Genomic DNA, 18512 nt, shown 5'->3' with positions numbered 1-18512 from the left:
GGTTGACAATGTCACTCATGTACTCTTGCTACCATTAAATCAATATTACCTACTATACTCGCAATCTTATTAGTTGATCAATATTTTGATCCGTGTTGTACCCACGTCATGATTTTACTGTATAAAACTTGAGAGGTATAGGGGCTGGGGATTTAGCTCAGTGGCATAAGTGCCTGCCTTACAAGCAGGCAGTTGTGAGTTTGATCCCTGGTACCAGTAAAAAGGAAAAAGAAAAAAAAAAAAAAAAAAAACTTGAGAGGTGGGCTCATTGACAACCCAGCCAGGTCCCCTGCTGTCTCTCAGGAGCTCTTCCCAATCTCCATTCCTATTCCCCATTCCTTTCTTCCAGTGCATTTTCCTACCCTAAAAAAAAAGAAAAGTTTTGCTGTCCATGATTCTGAGAAGGTTATTTAAGGATATCACAGGGGACAGAGACATGGGAAATCAACAAACCTGCAGGACTATTGTACAAATGAATCTCAGGACAGAAGTGACACAGCAAGCTTGGAAGCAACTTGTTGTAAACAGAACATGGATCCACAGAGATCTGAGAATTCTTGCAGAAAAACATTTGCTTCCCTATAGTAAAAAGTATGATTCAGCAGTTTAACTGTCTTAGTGATAACCAAGAGCCTGTGGTAATGTTTAAATGAATAATTATAGTATTCTATCCACCCTGCTCTTGCTTGCTAAGAGTATTTTTTGAGACTCGGTAAATTAAAACCTACTGTCTAGTCAGGCATGATGGCACAACCCTGTAAATTTGGGAGGCTAAGATAGGAGGATTGCTGTGAGGTTGAGGCCAAACAGCTATACAGTGAATACAAGGTCACCATGAACTACACAGTGAGACCCTGTCGCAAAAATAAAAAGTTTATTAAAAAAAGACCTCCTGTCCCCCAACATCTCTGTAACCCTCTGGAGGGAAGCTGACCTCAGTGGCTCAGTGGCTGCCAGGCATGGTGCCCGAGGATAAGTGTCTGTTGTGGCATGGTGACCACACAACTGCCGAGGAAGCCTCCGCACCCCCGTAATAACCAATCCACTCTCCCTTTGCAGACATGAAAAGTGGGTCAAGAGTCACATGATTTTTGAGACAGGGTCTGGCTAAATGGGTAAACTACCCAGACTAGGCTTGAATTTACAGCATCCCAGCACGCTGGGATTACTGGTGTGCACTTCATGATCGGCTTGTAAGATGTTTCAGAACTACTCGTGAACACACAACAAAGCAAAGCAACTGCCTGCTGAGGACAGAGTTAATCTAGTAAACACAAGTGGACTTGGCATTCTTACTAATGTCTCCAGAAAGACCAAGAAGAAAATTCTGCTCATGCAACAGGTATAGAGAGCTGGGCTGTGACAAGCACCGTGCGCACCTAATGTGCATGAAGATCTGGGTTTGTTTCCTAGAACTGCAAAACACACAAGTAGAAATAAGACAAAAAGGTCTATGAAAAAACAAAGATACTTAAAGATAACTAAGAACTTTATAGCCAGATCTATTCAAAATTAAAATGCAATGCTTAGAAACACACTTAAAATGAGCAAGAATACCAGAGTAGAGCTGAGGGGTGTTTAGGAAACACAATATAAAACCCCTGGCAGTCATGACATTTCAGCAATGTGCAGGAACTGGATGAAAGAAAGCGAAGAGGGGGTTAGGGGCTGAGCAGGGCAGTGGGTGGGAGATGCAGGGAGGTAATGGCATGGGAAGGCAGGGAAGAGATTGCAGACAGAACTGGCTGAGAGGAAAGAGCTGGCACTGGACTGTGGGGGCAGCCAGCCCTTAACTGCACCAGCCTGGCCAGGTCTAGAGAAATGGTGTGGGGTGGGGTGGGGGGCTTCCAGGAAGCACCTGCTCCCTAAAGCCATGAAGGGAGCAATGCAGTGGCTGCTGGGGCTATTCCCCCAGCAGGGTCCTCCGAGGCCACCCCCAAGAGGACAAGCTAATGACAACTATCCCCCTACCAGGCTTGACACTGACTCTCTGGAAGCCCACATGTCCACACCTGCTCCCTGGTCTGCTCACATCCTCCTCGGAGAAGTCCTGTGTCATGCATCGTGCTGCTGGCCACTGGATCCGGGAGTGAAAAGACTCAGCTACTTGCTTACCTGCTGAGCAATGCCAAGTCCCCTCACTTGTCTAGGTTTCCATCCTCCATGGCAAACAGGGATGCTGGTGTCCATGACTTATTCCTAAGATTCTTACTAGCCCGGATATGTTAAGCTGTGATGACAGTTCTGATAGACACATCTTGTATAGCAATGGCACTAAACTCAACAACTCTACTGTCCTGAAGAGAAATAAAATAGGGTTTACTTGCTTACAAACAGATAAGGCCAAGCAAGGTGGCTGCTTCCTCTCTGCCTTCCCAGCACTTCACATGGGTCCTGGGTCAGGGCAGAAGGGAGCAGTGAGGTCTCTTGCACCCAGGGCCTCACCTGCGCTGCACACACACTTTCCTCTGCTGTCCTCGTCAGTTCCTCTCCTTCCCGTCCCCTCTGGAGTGACCAACAGTGCCTGGCATCCTGGTTCCTTCCCTCTCCACATCCAAAGCTCCTCTTCCCTGACTGTGTGATCTCGCATCCTCAGTGGCTGAGTGGCCATGGATGAGTGACCCAGCCCATGTCCTTCTCTGTAACATGATCCCTGTGTGGATCAGTGAGAGTCAGCGAGACACACTCACCATTCCACGGAAGCCTATCCATTTCCCTGTCCCCAGGGAGGCAAGCACAACCTGCCCAAGGCATAAGGGAGCTCTGGGGCTACCCGGGGTTTCAGCCACTGCTCTGGGCCGACTTTCCTCCTGAGGTGCAGGAGACACACTGTGAAGTTACAATCACCTCTAGTGGCCTTAATGGAAAACTGCAACTTCCCTAAAGCCCTGGGAACCATCCCCTCTCTAACCACACAGAGGCAGTGGTTTATAGGAAGATGAAGCCTGTGTAGTCATCGCATCCCACCCTGCCTATTTGTTGTTGTTGTAGTTGTTGTTTTCTATCTAGTAAATGAGGACCTCCTGCTACATCCCCCTGGGAAGGCAAGGATCCCCCCAGTTTAGCATTCTTCTGCCTGAGGCCGAACAACCTGAATCATTCTTTACTCTCAACCTACCCATTGGCAACTCCTCCACTCTTGTGAAAACACGGGCTTTACTGCGGTGTTCGAGAGATTACAGAGTCCACAAAGAGTGTTTGTTGAGTGAATTGCTGGCAGCTGGACAAGCTCCCCCCAGAGAGACCTCAGCAAAGTCTCTGGGGTACAGAGGGACATGGGAGCCACAGGTTGTACTGGAAAGCTTGGTCTCCCAGGCCCTTTTCTTTTTTTCCTTTAATCTCACTGTGGTTCTGGCTTTTGGCCCCTACACAGAGTATGTCACCTTTTCTCTGCTACACATCCCTCTCCCCAAGTTACCCAGGGCACACTGGACTTTTATATCTGTGTTCTCAAGGGTGACCTTTGGCATCAGCTGAAATATTAATGCCTTGACAGAAGACATGGAATCAGACAGGCAGCAGGGCTGGAGAACTTGAACAATCACTTTAAATGTCCCTTTAGGTTAATGTCAAGGCACTGAAAATTATCCCCAGAGTGTAACTCTCAAGCCAGTTATTCAACTGAGTGTTAATAGAAAAACACTCAGAAGCCCAAAAAGATTTATATGAAAAGATACACCAAAAAAGGAATTCCCAGTGAAATTACAGCTGCTCTTTAATGGTCAGCCTCCTCAGTCATCAAAGAAATATAAACTAAGGGTTGGGTACACAGTGTGAGACCTTGGGTTCCATCCTACCACCACAAAGAAAAGAAAAAAAGAATTATAAATACAAATTAACAAAATATGCTGGGTGTGGTGGCACACATCTATAGTCCCAGCCCTTGGGAGATGGAGGTAGGGAGGGCTTCTTCAAGTTCAAAGCCAGTCTGCACTACAAAGTGAACTCAAGGCCAGCCTGAACTGCATAGTGAAACCATCTCCAAAACGACAAAAATCCCAACACAAAAAAACCAAAAAACCAGAATGGTCAGCTATCAACTTGGCAAGCATCTGCAGATAACTAAAGACAGTTAACAGTCGGTATTGCACAGATACAGGACCTGGCACCTGGCCTGCTGCAGGCAGGAAGGGGATCATGCTTCAGGAGCACTGCTCGGTGCAAATGAATCATTCTGCACCCAGCACTTCACTTGTTTAACTGGACCTGAAGGAAATTATTCAAGGGGCTCAACCAAGCAGGGAGCTGTCCAACCTCTTTGCCAGGCTCGGCCAAGACACAATGATCAGCCCTATCCTGGAAGCCTGTGCAGACCCAGTATGACTCCTGTGGGGATGTGGGTCAGGGAGCCAGCAAGATGCTCACACTCCAGCTTCATGTTGTCAAAGTCTACATGCATATTTCCCACAAGGGAAAAAAGTCCACAGATAAACACCAACACGTTAACACCCACTGACTGCATGACTGGATCATGGGCAATATTTATTTTCTTTTTTTTTATTTTTAATTTTGAGGCAGGATCTCACTAAATTACTGAATTGCCCAGACTGGGCTTGAGTATGTGATCCTCCTGTCTCAGCCTTTTGAGTGCTGTGATTATAGGCATTTGCCACTTGTCCAACTTATTTTCCTCCTTTATTTGGTTCTTAAATTTGTAAATACTGATATTTATCACTAGCATAAGACAAAACTTACAGGGCTTTCCCTCCACTGGTGTGCAGGTGTAAGCATTCCCTCCAGCACTCCTGAAATGCTGATGCACCCACAGGGTCCAATTCCCCGCAGTGTCACAACCTGACAAGGACTCGTGGCTAGAAACCATTTCCAGGACCCAAAAGACAGGGCCTTGATGATCCAATTTCTCTCAACTTCATTACAGGCATCAATACTTAAAGTGGCCTAATACAAATGACTTCATTGAATCAAGCAGTGGCTGACCTTCAGGTAGAAATCTCAGACTTGAGTTACCTCTACCACTTCTTTTTATTTTTTGGTCTTTTTGAGACAAGGTCTCAGTATGCTGCTCAGGCTGGCCTGGAGTTCATTTTATAGCCCAGGCTGGTCTCGAACTTGTCACGATCCTCCTGCCTTAGTCTCCCGAGTGCTGGGATTACAAGCATGCGCCACAATGCCCAGCTTATAGACGTGGTCCTGAGTGGATTACCAAGGACTCTGCCTTCCCTAGAGATTTTTTTTTTTGTACCAGCGATCAAACTCACAATTTCATGCTTGCTAGGCAAGCAATTGTGCCACTGAACTAAATCCCAAGCCCACTGTACACTTCTTAACTGGATGATTTAGTGCCACTTTCAAATCTCTCAAACCTGGTTTCCTTAGCTATAAATCGGGTGCTAATCATGTAGACTTTTAAAGAGTTTACCTTGCCACGGTGACATAAAAAAACCTACATCAAAATGATGTGCAAAAGATAAGAATTTTATTTTTGCAGGGGGAAGCAGGTAGATTGACATAGCATCTCACTATGTAGCCCAGGCCCCAGGCTAGGTTTGAACTTGTGGAATTCTGCCTCAGTCTCACAAGTGCTGGGCTTATAGGTATGCACCACCACACCCAGTTAGCATTTTATATTTACATTTTATATGTTGTAAGAAGTGTACTATAAATATCTCTATATACTTGCCAAGCAAGAAGCCCAAACTTCTTTTTTTTTTTTTTTTTTTTTTGTCTTTTTCCTTTTTATTGGTACTGGGGATCGAACTCACGACTGCCTGCTTGCAAGGCAGGTGCTTTTGCCCGCTGAGCTAAATCCCCAGCCCCAGAACCCCAAACTTCTGTGTGCACTGTTGCTTAGTTTATATTTCTTTTTTCCGTTCTTTTAAAAAATTTAAACATTGCACATTCATGATATGTGACACTGTTGATGCGATTCACCATCTTGTCCCCTCTTCCTGCTGATGGCACCTCAAGTGTCCTCTGGGGAACAGAAGTGAAGGGTGCTATCTGCAGGTCTCCATCCCTAAGACCTGGGGCTGGTACACAGATGGACCCAGACCCAAGCCATTCCAACCTGAGCCTGCATCCAGGAAAGCAGTGCTCTTCCTGCTGCTGGGTGAGAATGAGAGTCGTGGATACCCCCGCCCACAACTGCCAGCCCCTGGTGAAGCCAGCGAAGGAGAGCAGAGCGAGAGGAAGGCAGGTCCTGCAGCCTAGGCTGGCCACCTGGAGCCAGGTGCAGGTGCTGGAAACTAGTCCCTGGACACTAGCTCCTCAGCTGATGCTGGCCCACAGCCCATGAACCTCTATGGATCAGACTCCTGGGCTCACAGCCTTCCAGATGCCTGCCACATCTGCGGCAGAACTTGCAGCTTCTTCACTGGCAACCCTGAATCTGCAGGCAGAGGCCATTTTGTATGGAGCCTGGAAAACAAGAAGGGTGGAAGGTGACGGTTGCAACAGCCTGGAGATGTGCTGTGGTTTGAATGTCCCCACTGAAACTCTGGTTGGAATTTGTCATCAGCTTGGTACCACAGTGTGTCTAAGCTTCTCAGCAGACTGAGGCAGGAGGACTGCTTGAGCCCAGGAATTTGAGGTCAGCCTGTGTAAGACTGAGACCTTGTCTCAAAAACAAAAACAATAGAAAGGGAAGGAAGAAATATAATTGTCACTGCAATAGCATGAAGAGGTTGGGCCTTTAAAAAGTGATAAGGTTCCGTCAAGACCATGTAGCCTGAAGGCCTTTGCAGGAAGCAGCCAGTCAATCCTGGATTTGCCAGCCTTGAGGACTGTGAGCTGGCAATATTCCATGCCTCCTGAAAAACCTGGCCTGTGGTCTTCTGTTAGGGAAACAAAAAACAGACTAGGGAGGGACACAGAGGCAACATCAGAGAATACTCTGTCATTCACCATCCTGCAAGGTGACCGACCAGCTTAAACCCTGCTTCACGCTGTTCGGTGAAGCAGTGGTCCCTTCCCATTCCATATCTTTGTCCCCACTCTGATGCAGCCGCTCTTCTGGAAAGACTCATATTGATCACGCCCAGTGTCAGGTGAGGAGATGGGAGCCAGGAGCACAAGACCATCTGCTCAGTATCAGCCCAGCGGAAACTGCACAGCTGGTCCCTGGGCCACAGGGACACTGCTATAGGACAAGAATGGTACATGCTGGTTCTATCATATGTAGCACAAGATCCTGGTGACAAATGGATGAGTTTCTCTCTGGCACATGCCATCCTCCTGCTCACTTGGCAAGAAGCAGGCCTTGACACCTGTGCCCAGAAATGCTGATCCTGGATCGGTTCTCTGCCTAAGCTCCTTCTTAAGGCTGTGGCACCTGTCACCTCTATCAAGCAGGGAATAACTGCAACCTCTCTGGCCTCCTAGAGTGCCCACGATGATCTGGTAAACTGAGCCAACAGGCAATTCCATGAGGACATGGTGATGAGCCCTATGCACAATACAAGTCTCAGCACCAGTCTTTGGTGACACTGCTTAACTTCCAGGCAAGTGACCAGGAGCAGAGGTTATGGAATCAGATACTCCGATCCCTACTTGCAGCTGGGCTGGTATCCAACTGCCTAAGCCTCAGGTGTCCCCTGGTCAAACAGGAAGGACAATATGAGCTTCTATTTTGCTGTTTTTAGATGCTACTATCCACCCAACATTGTTAAAAGGTCTGGTGTCCGGGTGGTGCTCCTGGGAGTAGAGAGCCTTTGGGAGGTCCTATGGTTAATGGGGCATGGTCACCCCTTGCACAGACCTGTAGGTCACTAGAAGTCTTACTTCAAGGGAGATTTTGGGGACCACAGCTTCTTCCTTGCTTCTCATCCCGGGTCATGATGTTAGTTCTTCACATAACCCCGCCCCTGCCATAAGTGCTGCTTTTGACAGGGGCCCAGAGCAAAGCGGCTGCCAGCACTGGGAGAGGAGGCTCTAGGACTGAACTATATACTCCTTTTATCTCAGTAAGTCTCTACTCAGGGACTGTACAGTAGTGTGGGGAAGCTGACAGGCATATGTGCTTGCAGTGAGGACAGACTGAGATGAGAGCCCATGACTGCAGAAGCGCACCTGGACACACAGGCTCCACATGCTGGTGCCCTCCCTCTTGCGGAAGGGTGCATGACCAGAGGGTGGTCTGACTGTCACTGTTCCATGAGCCATACTGAGATGGCTCTTGCACACCTTTTTGTACTCTGCAGGACTCCTCACCCATGAAAAGTTCCCCTTCAGTCCCTCTGACTAGAGGGGCAAACCCAAGAGCTAACCAACTCCCTCTGTGGAAGCAACTGACTTTTGGGGAGCAAAAGAGAAGTTCAGTCTTCACCCTGTGGGGCTGGGCTCAGTGAGTGTGTGTTTCTAAGAGGCGGGATACTGTCAGAGTGAATGGGGAAGACAGGCTGGGAAAAGAGAGGGTATGGCCATGGATCCAGTAAGAAGGGATGGTGGGGAGAGCACAACCCATGCAGCCCTCCTGCCTCTGCTGCCCTGCCCTCACAGCTTCTCAGGTGTGTGAGGCAAAGGTGAGCAAACATGTTGTATGCATCTGTAGAGACCCCAGAGGTCACAGCTCAGGTTTAATGCATGAAGAGTGGAGATTCTTGTCACCAGAGACCCAGAGAGATCTGGAGGAGGAGGAGGAACATGGATATGAGCTCAGCAGGGCTTGTGGCCCAGGTGGAAGGTCGTATCATCACCTGGATCTCTGGACCACAAAGCATGAGCTCAGAGAGGACCTGAGAGCTTAGGACTGTGCAGTGCCAGGTAGAAGGGCCGTTCCTTCCCAGTGACCAGGGGACAGGTATATCTGTGTGTGTGGTGGCAGTCTCACTCCACACACCAAAACAAGGTATGGCTACATTAAAGTTATTTGATTAAGCTGAAAAGAAATAGAAGAAAGGGCTGGGGACATAGGCCAGTGGTACAAGTGCCTGCTTGGCAAGCACAAGGTCCTAAGTTAGATTCCTCGTACCAAAATAAATAAATAACATTTAAGAAAAAAATGGAAGGAAGCCAGGTGGGATGGTATATACTTTCAGTCCCGACACTCAGGGAGGCTGAAGCAGGAGGATTAGAAATTCAAATCCAGCCTGGACAATTTAAAAATTTAGCAAGACCCTGTCTCAAAATATAACTAATTAATTAACTAAAAGGAATAAAGATGTAGCTCAGTGCAAAGGTCTCGGATTTAACCTGCACACGAAGAGTAGAAGGAATAAAGAAGCATATATTTGAGCACAAAGTTTTCCAAACATAAAGGAAAGAAACACACATATAACATTTAAATCCATTTCAAAGAAACAAGTGTTTAGCTTAAAAATATCTAATTTCTAGATGTTAAAAATTACTATAATGAAAATATAATAAACAGTTGGCAAACTGGAAAAATGTTTTCTATATATGTCAGAGTAAAATAGGTCTCCTTTTCATGTGAAGATTTGTACAATGATCAGAAGACAATAAAGTCTCAGTGGGAAAAAGCAGAAAAGAACGGCTCCCCTCCGCAGAGCACTGTGTGCCGCGTGCTGCCAAGGGCTGGAGACTCCCTGCTCCACAGGGAGGTCTCGCTGTTACCCCTCGCTGGGGGAAAGCTGAGGCTGAGAAGCAATCACTTGCACGAATCACACTACACATCAGGTGGCAGCACTGGAACTGGAGGCTGCCTGAAGGCACAGCCTCTCCTTGTTACACGGTGCTTCAAATCAAAAGAATTAACTAGAAATGGTCATTTCATAGATATCTAAGACGCATAGAGAAGATACTCACTATATATGAGATAGACTATACAGAGAGTATAATAGAGACTAGAACAGCCAAAGAGGGTGTGCCCTATGCAGACAGCTCCATGTGCCCTCCACACCTCTCTGCCTACAGCTGATCCTGCAGATGGCACCACAGGGCCCCTCCAGGGACACGGAGCAAGGGTGCACAATGAGGACCTTGCAGAGAAGACCCTGGTGGGCATGAGCAGGTCTCCTGCTCCAGGGCCACCTCTCTGTCCCGTTGCGTGGCGTTCACTTCCCTGTGGCCAGGTTCCGCCTGCATCCTACCAACCTCTGGGAGTCACCGTATAGAACCCTGTGCAAGATCTCATTTGTTTTCTGTGGCCTTTTGGAGGAGAGCTGACATCTTTTGACCTAGCAGTTGTATTCTAGAAATGCATCCTATGGAAACAGGAAAGTGTAAAAAGGTATAAGAGGATTTGCAGCAGCATTAAACCTAGAAAGATTGCAGGATTAAACAACAGGGAAGGGGTGTAACACAGCTGATGGCCCACATGACCAAACACTGTGTAGCTGTAGCCAGGTGACGGAAGGAACTTCATGGCATGGAAATACATTTTGAATGAAAATATCCTGCACAATTTCAGCTTTGCATGTAATAGTGACTAGAAGCACTGATCCTAAACCAAAAGTAGCAATTATCTTCCAGTCATCAAATTATGGGTGGTTTTTATTTTCTTGTTCATATTACCTTTGTACTTTTCAGATTTTCTACAATGATCATGTGTTTTTATTGTAATTAGAGGAAATAAATCTAGTATGATGTATTTAAATCTAGTATGAAGTATTTAAAACATGAACACTTCTGTGACCACGGCACTTGGAAGACCGAAGCAGAAGGATTGTTGCAAGTTTCGAAGCCAGCCTGGGCTACATAGCAATACTGTCTCAAAAAATCAAAATAAACAAACAAATCAGTAAATAGTCATTTCTAACTCTGCATACATAGTGGAACCTGGCCCTGAGAAACGGCCCCAAGAAATGGCCCCACTGGCCAAGGATACCACACAACCATGGTGGTCAGAGGCTCTATTACTGTGCTCTACACATATGTCACCAGCCCCGGGCTGTATGACCAGCCTAGTACCCTAGTCCCAGGCTTTGGGACCAAATGAACACCAGCTCTTTGGGACCAAATGCATACCTGGTGAGTGACCAGGGCTAGACAGACCCAGGGACAAGGATCAGTCAACCCCGTGAAAGCACCAAGGGAGCCCTGAGGGACAACATAAGACATGAGGGAAACTCTAACCTAAATCTAGTCATATATGGACAACTGAGTGGCTGTGTGAGCTTAGGCAAGCTTTTAACCTCTCTGGGCTTCAGTTTTCTCATCTCTAAAATGGGAATACAATTACTTATCTCTCATATCATGAACATTCTAATAAATTAAATGAGTGCAAACTGGGCATGATGGTGCATGCTTATAATCTAAGCACTCAGGTGGCTGAGGCAGGAGGATCACTGTGAGTTTGAGTTTGAAGCCAGCCTGGACTACATAATGAGTTCAAGGCCAGCCTGAATTACAAGTAAAGCCCTGTTTCAAAACACAAAACAAAACAAGAGTACGGAACAGAGCTCATTAAACAACACTTAATGTCAAAGAGCCCCTCTGGTAGTTTCAGAAACTTGCTTTGCCATAGAGGAGGACAGCAGTGTGGTAGAAACAGGGAGAGGAGGATTCTGTTCTGGTGCATATAGCCTGGTGCCCTAGCCCTCTTGCCTGCCTCCTTCTCTGTTGGCCATCCGTGTCACCGGGGGTGACAGTGGGGAGCAGCACTACCTGCAGTGGGTCCCAGGTCCAGGCTGGACTCATTCAGTTCTTCCTCCTCCTCCCAGAAGTACTGAGGCGGCTGTAGGATGTGGGACTCCTCACTTTCTTCACTGGGGAAGCCAGAGCCAGGTGCGCCCAGGCCAGCCCCCAGGCCCATGGCCTCACTGGGCTCCTCTGCATCCAGAGGCTCCAGGCTGGTGGGCAACAGGAAGTCCAGCAGGGAGGTGGAGGTGAGGCCCTCAGGACCCGGCTCATCTGTCGCCACTGCACACACACTCAAGGACACTGCTGCATAGACAGAAAAGGCAATGTTAGAGAGGCAGGGAAGGTCAAGAATGCCTGTGGGTAGGGCACAGACCCACCACAGAAAGCCACTTAAAGGGACCTGACAGCTACCTCGGGCCCCCCAGAGGGGGCAAGAACAAAGGCTTTCTGCAGCAGTACTCAGGAAGAACAAGGAAGCCGGCAGGGGCAGCAAGGATCGAAGGACCTGGCTTCCCATCTGGAACCGCTGAGTGCCCAGCCCGCTTTGCTAGCAGCCATGACAGGCAGGGGCACAAACACAAGCCATGGCAGGGTCCCAGGGCTTCTGAACATACTCTAAAACACCGCCTGAGGTCCTAGGTGCTACCTCTCCTGTGTTGGTAAGCTGACAGGGTAGCCAGAATCTTAGGTCCTCTCTCCTGCTTTATCCAAAACAAATGAACAAAACACATTTCTTATTTGTTATGAACAGGAAAACAGCACTCTTGGCCAATTCCACAATGTAACTATGATTTTTGTTCTAGGTCTCTCGAACATGGCTCAGGACTCCAGTCTTAGTCTCCTCCCTGGGAATGTGGGGACTCAGGAGAGAAGGACCCGCAGACCCTTACCAGAACTAACACCCTCCATGAGTAGGAAAAGGATCTAGGAGCCCCCTCTGCTCTTGCTGGGTGAGCAAGGACCTGGCTCGATTGTAACACATGGAGAGTTTGGCGATGTTCACAGTGAAAGTGAACTAGAATGTTATCAGTGCCATGCTGAGTGCTTCACCAGCGTTCTCTGATTGCTCATCTCTACAGCCACACCATAAGGTAGCAGGCCCTTTGGTTGGCAGTGCCCAGAGAGCATCAGCCCCAGAGGACATGAGGGTGATGCAGACTTGTCACACGCATTGGAGTGTGGGCCTGGCATCCAACACAGGACCGAGAACTAAGCCCAGCCTCGAGGGGTCTCCTGGGGCAGTGCTGATGGGGAGGAAGAAGCATCCATGAGAGCTGAAGATGAGGATCTTCAGGTAGAGGGGACTTGGCGCTAGGAGCACATGGTTTACAATTGGAACCTGGACTTCTGTAGCTGAACACAGTGCCAAGAACTCCACATTTCAGCCTAATATCCTCATCTGGCAATCAGGGACAGTTGTTCCTATAGCCTCCACCCAGCCCAGACAAAAGCACAGAATGAGGTAACCCCAGGCAATGTGTGCCAGCTGCTCTATGAAGAGGTCCATAGCCAGTGTTCTGAAAACACTAGAATTATTACTCTGTATAAAGAATAGAAACTGGGAGTAGTGTGTACAACTATAATCCCAGCTACTCAGGAGGCTAAGGCAGGAGGATCATGAGTTCAAGGCCAACCTGGGCAATTTAGAGAGACTCTAAATTAAACAGAAAAATACAAATAAAAAGGGCTAGAGGTGTAGCTCAGTGGTAAATGCAACCTGGGTTTCATCTTCCATACCACTGAACCAGAAAAAACCAAAAACAACAAAATCCAACAGCACAGGGCTGGGAAGCCCTTGGCCTGGAAGATGACATCTAATAGAGATAACACAGTAACCAGAAGTGCTTTGAGTAATCAGCTGCTGCTATTCCATGTGGCTTCAGAGTGGACACCAGGACTCCCAAGTGCAAACACAGGAAGACAACAGCTGTGGCCACCTCCAGCTCTGACTCGGTGCATATCTGTGTCCCCAGAAGGCAACCCACAGGCCCTGCCCTGTGTTCCAGCAAGGCCAGCCTGGAGGTAGGGCTGAAGGTATGGCTGGGTGACAACTGCTCCAGGAGAGCCTCTGCTGACTCCTTGCCACATCCCTCCCAGAATGTCTCCATGCTGCTTCCAGGTGGCCCCGGCTCCAAGAAGTTCAGGCCAACCTCTGTCCAAGTCACTGATTCAGATAGGAACAGATATCTGTTACCTGTGTTCCTTAAAGCCAAGGTACTAGGAAGCCAGAGAAAGACAGGTCATCAATTTGGGGACCCCACCCTGACGGCCTTCTTGCTCCCCAGTGGGGATAAGTCAAGGATCCTGGATTCTGCCCAGCTCAGGTCTCCCTGAGACCCTTTTGCTCACACTCTTTTTCTTGTCATGGGGACCTTGGGCTGCTCTCACTGGGGTTGCTTGAGCCCTGTCACTGTCAGAGAAAGTACTGTCTACGCCCTAGAGGGTGGCTGGGAAGAAATCGGATTACCACCTTCCTATCCTTTTTCCCAGAGACCATTCAGTGGCCTCCAGCACAGACATCTTTCCAACATGACCCAGTGGCTCCTTCCATCAAACTCTGCATCCCTTTCTTGAATCTTAGACACCTGCATGAGCCACAGTAGCTGAGAATGCAGGAGACGCAGAGCTGTGCTTCTCCAAGGCCTGGCCTTGTGTGCCCTCCTTTATTTAAAGACCCCTGGACTAGCCCAACCAGATTGACCTGCTGTAAGACAGGAGCCCACCCAGAGGACAGCCATACCACACATCAGCTCAAGTGCCAGCCAAGGTCCCAACAACATAGGGGCAGCAGAACAAGCAGCAGGACCACAGCTGATATCACACCTAAGGATCCAGCTGAGACCAGCAGAACCCAGCTAGCAGGGTCATGCGCTAAATGAATGACTGTTCTAAGCCAGCTCTTGGTGAGCTTGGCCCTCCTGGGTCACAGGGGGTTTTGTTAAAACAGTGATAATTCAAGATAATATGTAACCTATTAACTGGTGATTTCTTACTGTATATTTTTTTCTTGAAATACTGTATTATTTGTACCCCTTTACTGCTTTGTTTTTTATGTCCTTTCTTTTTTTCTCTTTAAATAAAAAAAAAAAAACAGTGATAACTCAGCTTGATGGCACATACTTGTGATCCCAGTACTCAAGAAGATGAGGCAAGAGGATCATCATGAGTTCAAGGCCAGCCTGGGCTACAGAGTAAGACTCTATTAGAAAAAAGAAATGAGGGGGCTGGGGATTTAGCTCAGCAACATAAGTGCCTGCCTTGCAAGCAGGCAGTCGTGAGTTCGATCCCTGGTACCAATAAAAAGGAAAAAGACAAAAAAGAAAAAAAAAAGAAAAGAGACTAATACTCAGAGTAGTTAGCTTCACCCCAGAGCTTTGCATTCAGTTGGTCTGTGACAAGCGCCAAGAAATTGCGTTTCTAGCAAGACTCCAGGTGACACTTGAGTTCTGGGATCACATCTGGAGAATCACTGTTTCAAGTGGTTAAATTTGAGGGTCATTGGTCACACAGAAGTAGCCAGATGATACACTGAAAAAAATTAAAATGGAGTAGGGTGTAAGTGGTAAAATTCTGTTCATTCGTTTATTCATTCATTTACCCCAGAAGCCCAGAAATAAATAAAGTGATAATTCCTCTGCCCTAAAAAGATTCTGTTTCTAGTAGAGAGATCAGCAAGAAAACAAATCATAATGGGATAGTAGATGTGACTCTGCTGGGGCCACGGACACAAAGGCACAGAGGAACAGAAAGACAGATCTAGTACATAGCATAGTGACAGAACTACTGACAGCACCACGCTGAATGTGCTCAGGCTGCTGCAAACGAGAGGGGAGGAGATATGAAGAACAACGATGCTGGGAGGTACAATGCCTGCTGGAACTCGGCACACAGGACCAGGTACAGTAATGCTGCTCAAGGGCCATGCCCTGCTAGTGCCCTAACACCCTATGACCTGCACTAATGAGAAGCCTCAGGGACGCGTGGACTTAAGGGGGCTTTGGGGAAGCACAGTCTGAACAGTTCTTAACAATCCTAATCCAGCTTTCTGCCACATCGCCCTCTAGAGCACTGCTGCTCAGGTTGAAATGGACATAGGGCTGACTGTGGTGGTGGCACATGCCTGTAATCCCAGCATGCAGGAGACTGAAGCAGGAGGACTGCCAAGAGTTGAGACCAGCCTGGGTCACATAGTGAGACTCTGTCTCAGAAAAAAAAAAAAAAAGACAAAGAAAAGAAGAAAGAGGGAGAGGGAGAGACAGAGGGGGGGGGGCATCCAAATCAGCTAAGGATCTTGATTTAGTCTCCAGGCATGCCCAGAAGTGCTCTTGCTGGTCTGCACAGGCTAGGACTGCACTTTGAGCTAAGAAAGCTCAGAGCAACTTCTAAAATGCGAATTTAGTGCTCCTGTCCCATTCTTTAAATGGCGGTGGAGGCATTTCACAACCTGACATCGCCACCCTCTCCACAGTTACACACCACTCTGGTTCACATCTAGCACTCCCCAAGTTTCCGAGGACTGACATCCCCTTTGCCTTCTGGGTCCCACATTCCCTCCTCACATGCCCCTGCCCCTCCCACCTGTCTAATTCTTCCTCTGGCTATAAGATAGGCAAGGAACCCCTTGCTTGTCCTCTCCCAGCCAATCCTATCACCCTCTCAGTCATGGGAGCACACATTCCTCCCAGTCCTTGGCACATCAGCCTGGTCATTCTGTGCCAGGCACAGTCCCTGATACATGCTAGAGGCTTAACAGTGGTTTGAGTAAATAAATAAGCCAGTGCAACCCTCTTATTTTACAAACAAAATAACTTTTTTTTTTTGAGGCCTCGTAGGATTAAGGTCAAACAGCTAGTTAACAGCAGACTGTCATTAGCTGGTTTCTTCCCACAGGAGGTCTTGCAAGGGTTACACATGAAAGAGTGGGAAGCACTGAGGGGCTAGCTGGGTACCTGTCCTGTGGAGAAGGATAAAAGAACAGAACATTCGAGACAGCGTCAATATTTCATGGGACTCCTAAGCCACTGAAGAAAGCCGATGCTGAAGACCCCACGATGCCCTTTGCTCCTGCCCGGAATCTTACCTAGGACCTAGACTCAGGGTGGGGTGACCTCTCCTCTTGCAGTAGACCAAGCCAATCAGTGGCTCCCAGCACATGTGCTACCCAAGATCCCCTTCATCTGTGCGGGCCTTATGTTTGAATAGTTCTTTTTTTTTTTTTTTTTTTTTTTTGGTCTTTTTCGTTTTTATTGGTACCAGGGATTGAACGCATGACTGCCTGCTTGCAAGGCAGGTTCTTATGCCGCTGAGCTAAATCCCCAGCCCAATGGGCCTTATGTTTGGAAGTATGTCCTCTATAAAGAGTCCTTATTTAATAGTCATTATTTTCTAATTTTTAGTTAGTAAATCAGAATCATTTCATGTTGCCAATCAGACAGAATGCCAGTGAGGACTGAATCGTTGCTTCAGTGGACCGTGTTGTCTCACTGGGGGTAAAATCCAATACATAGTCGCCCAGAACCCTATGGTCACTCCTGACCATCTGTACTGTGCCACACACTGTGCCAGGCCCTGCCTGGATCTGCAGAAAGGAACAGCCAGTCTCTGCCCTGAGGGAAATGATCATTTTTCAGAAACTAGAATCCAAGCTCTTTAGAAGGTAGCAGCTGCTGCAGCAGGCTACGTTGCAGACGGGGTATTCCCAGGGCTGGAGGACACGGATGCCAGCAAGCAGAGCCCAAGAACTGAGTCTGCAAAACCACATTCATGCAATCCAGGAAGGAGGGAAAATAAAAGTCAGCTGCTGAGAAATGTGAGTGAGAATTAAACAATCCATGTTCCAGAGGCTGCGAGCCAGCTACAAGGTAGAACTCTTTATCCACATGCCCCGGGCTCTGGCAAGGCTGTTGGGAAAGACTGCTTCAGCCTTGTTTGAAAAAGGCAAACTGATTTTATGTAAGGATCCGGCCTTTCAGAGGGAACAATGGTGTCATAGAGAAGGAGGTGGCACCATCCAGGCTCTGGTCTGGCTCCCTGGAATTGCCTGAACCCTAGGAAGATGCTTCCGCCCTCACTGGGAAAGTCTGACCATAGAAGCCTGTTCACCTCCACCTCTGCGGACAGACATTTCTCACCCACCACCCCTCCAGCAGAGGGCTGTAGCTGGCGTATTCATGGGATTTGTACCATGACGCTGCTCAACTCAGAGGGCGGCCTGTCTTCCCTGACCACGTGGGCAAGACAGGCTTCTTCTGACACTGCTTCCTTGCTCTCTGTCTTTCCTGATGTCCTGATAGGAATTAACAAAAACTCTGAAATCCTGCTGCAGAAAAGAAATCTGGTATTTTCCCCATCTTTCATCCCTTCTCCAGCAAAGATTCCTTTTTTCTTGAAGCTGTTTTTCCTCATGATGCCTGTTTTGTCTTTATATAGCCCTTGATATTTTCAATGGCCATGGCAATGAATAATTATTTAGGTAATTAGGAGATAATACTTCTTTTCAAAGTTGCATACCATGAGATGACACCCACCAAAATAGTAGCTGAGCCTGATCATCCTGTGTATAATTACTTCTGTACTTAATAACTAATCTGTCTTCATGGGGACCCATCTAACTGAAAGTTCAGAATAATACTCTGTGTGACTGATTTTCTTTCTCTGGCACCTATAATTTCGTGTTATTTCACACTCTCAACAGAGGAGAGAAGAAAAAAAGGACCATGCAAAAGATTAAGAGATTTGCCTCAAAAGAAAATCTACCCAACGAACTCAGAGAAGGAGGCCAGTGTAACAGGCAGACAACCTGGGGCCTGAAAAAAACATCAAGGAGATCTACACGCTTTATCTTACTTTTCCAAACTGACCTTAGAGTCTTCATCTGATCCAACCATCTGTGATTTCTGCCTTTGGTTCCTCTTCCACCCTGCCCCTAATCAGCAGATTTGAAATCCAGATCTTCCTAAACCCTCAGCAGAGACCTATACAGGAGGTGCCCAGAAGCATCTGTCACACAGCCC

At 47.6% G+C, this 18512-nt stretch overlaps 1 protein-coding gene across 1 annotated transcript in view; it reads right to left on the bottom strand.

The window, feature by feature from the left end:
- Window positions 1-18512, bottom strand: part of Podxl2 (podocalyxin like 2) — a 39413-nt gene that overhangs the window by 18948 nt on the left and 1953 nt on the right. Inside the window, exon 2 of the mRNA XM_004999648.4 lies at window positions 11524-11802. Coding sequence (XP_004999705.2) covers window positions 11524-11802 — 279 coding nt within the window. The remainder of the gene's footprint in view (window positions 1-11523; window positions 11803-18512) is intronic.

This window comes from Cavia porcellus, unplaced genomic scaffold (genome assembly GCF_034190915.1).
Source record: "Cavia porcellus strain 051 isolate PalLab524CR breed Dunkin Hartley unplaced genomic scaffold, mCavPor4.1 scaffold_27, whole genome shotgun sequence".
Classification (NCBI taxonomy): Eukaryota; Metazoa; Chordata; class Mammalia; order Rodentia; family Caviidae; genus Cavia; species Cavia porcellus.
The sequence above is the reverse complement of the archived record's forward strand: the minus strand, read 5'-3'. Positions and strand labels throughout refer to the sequence as shown.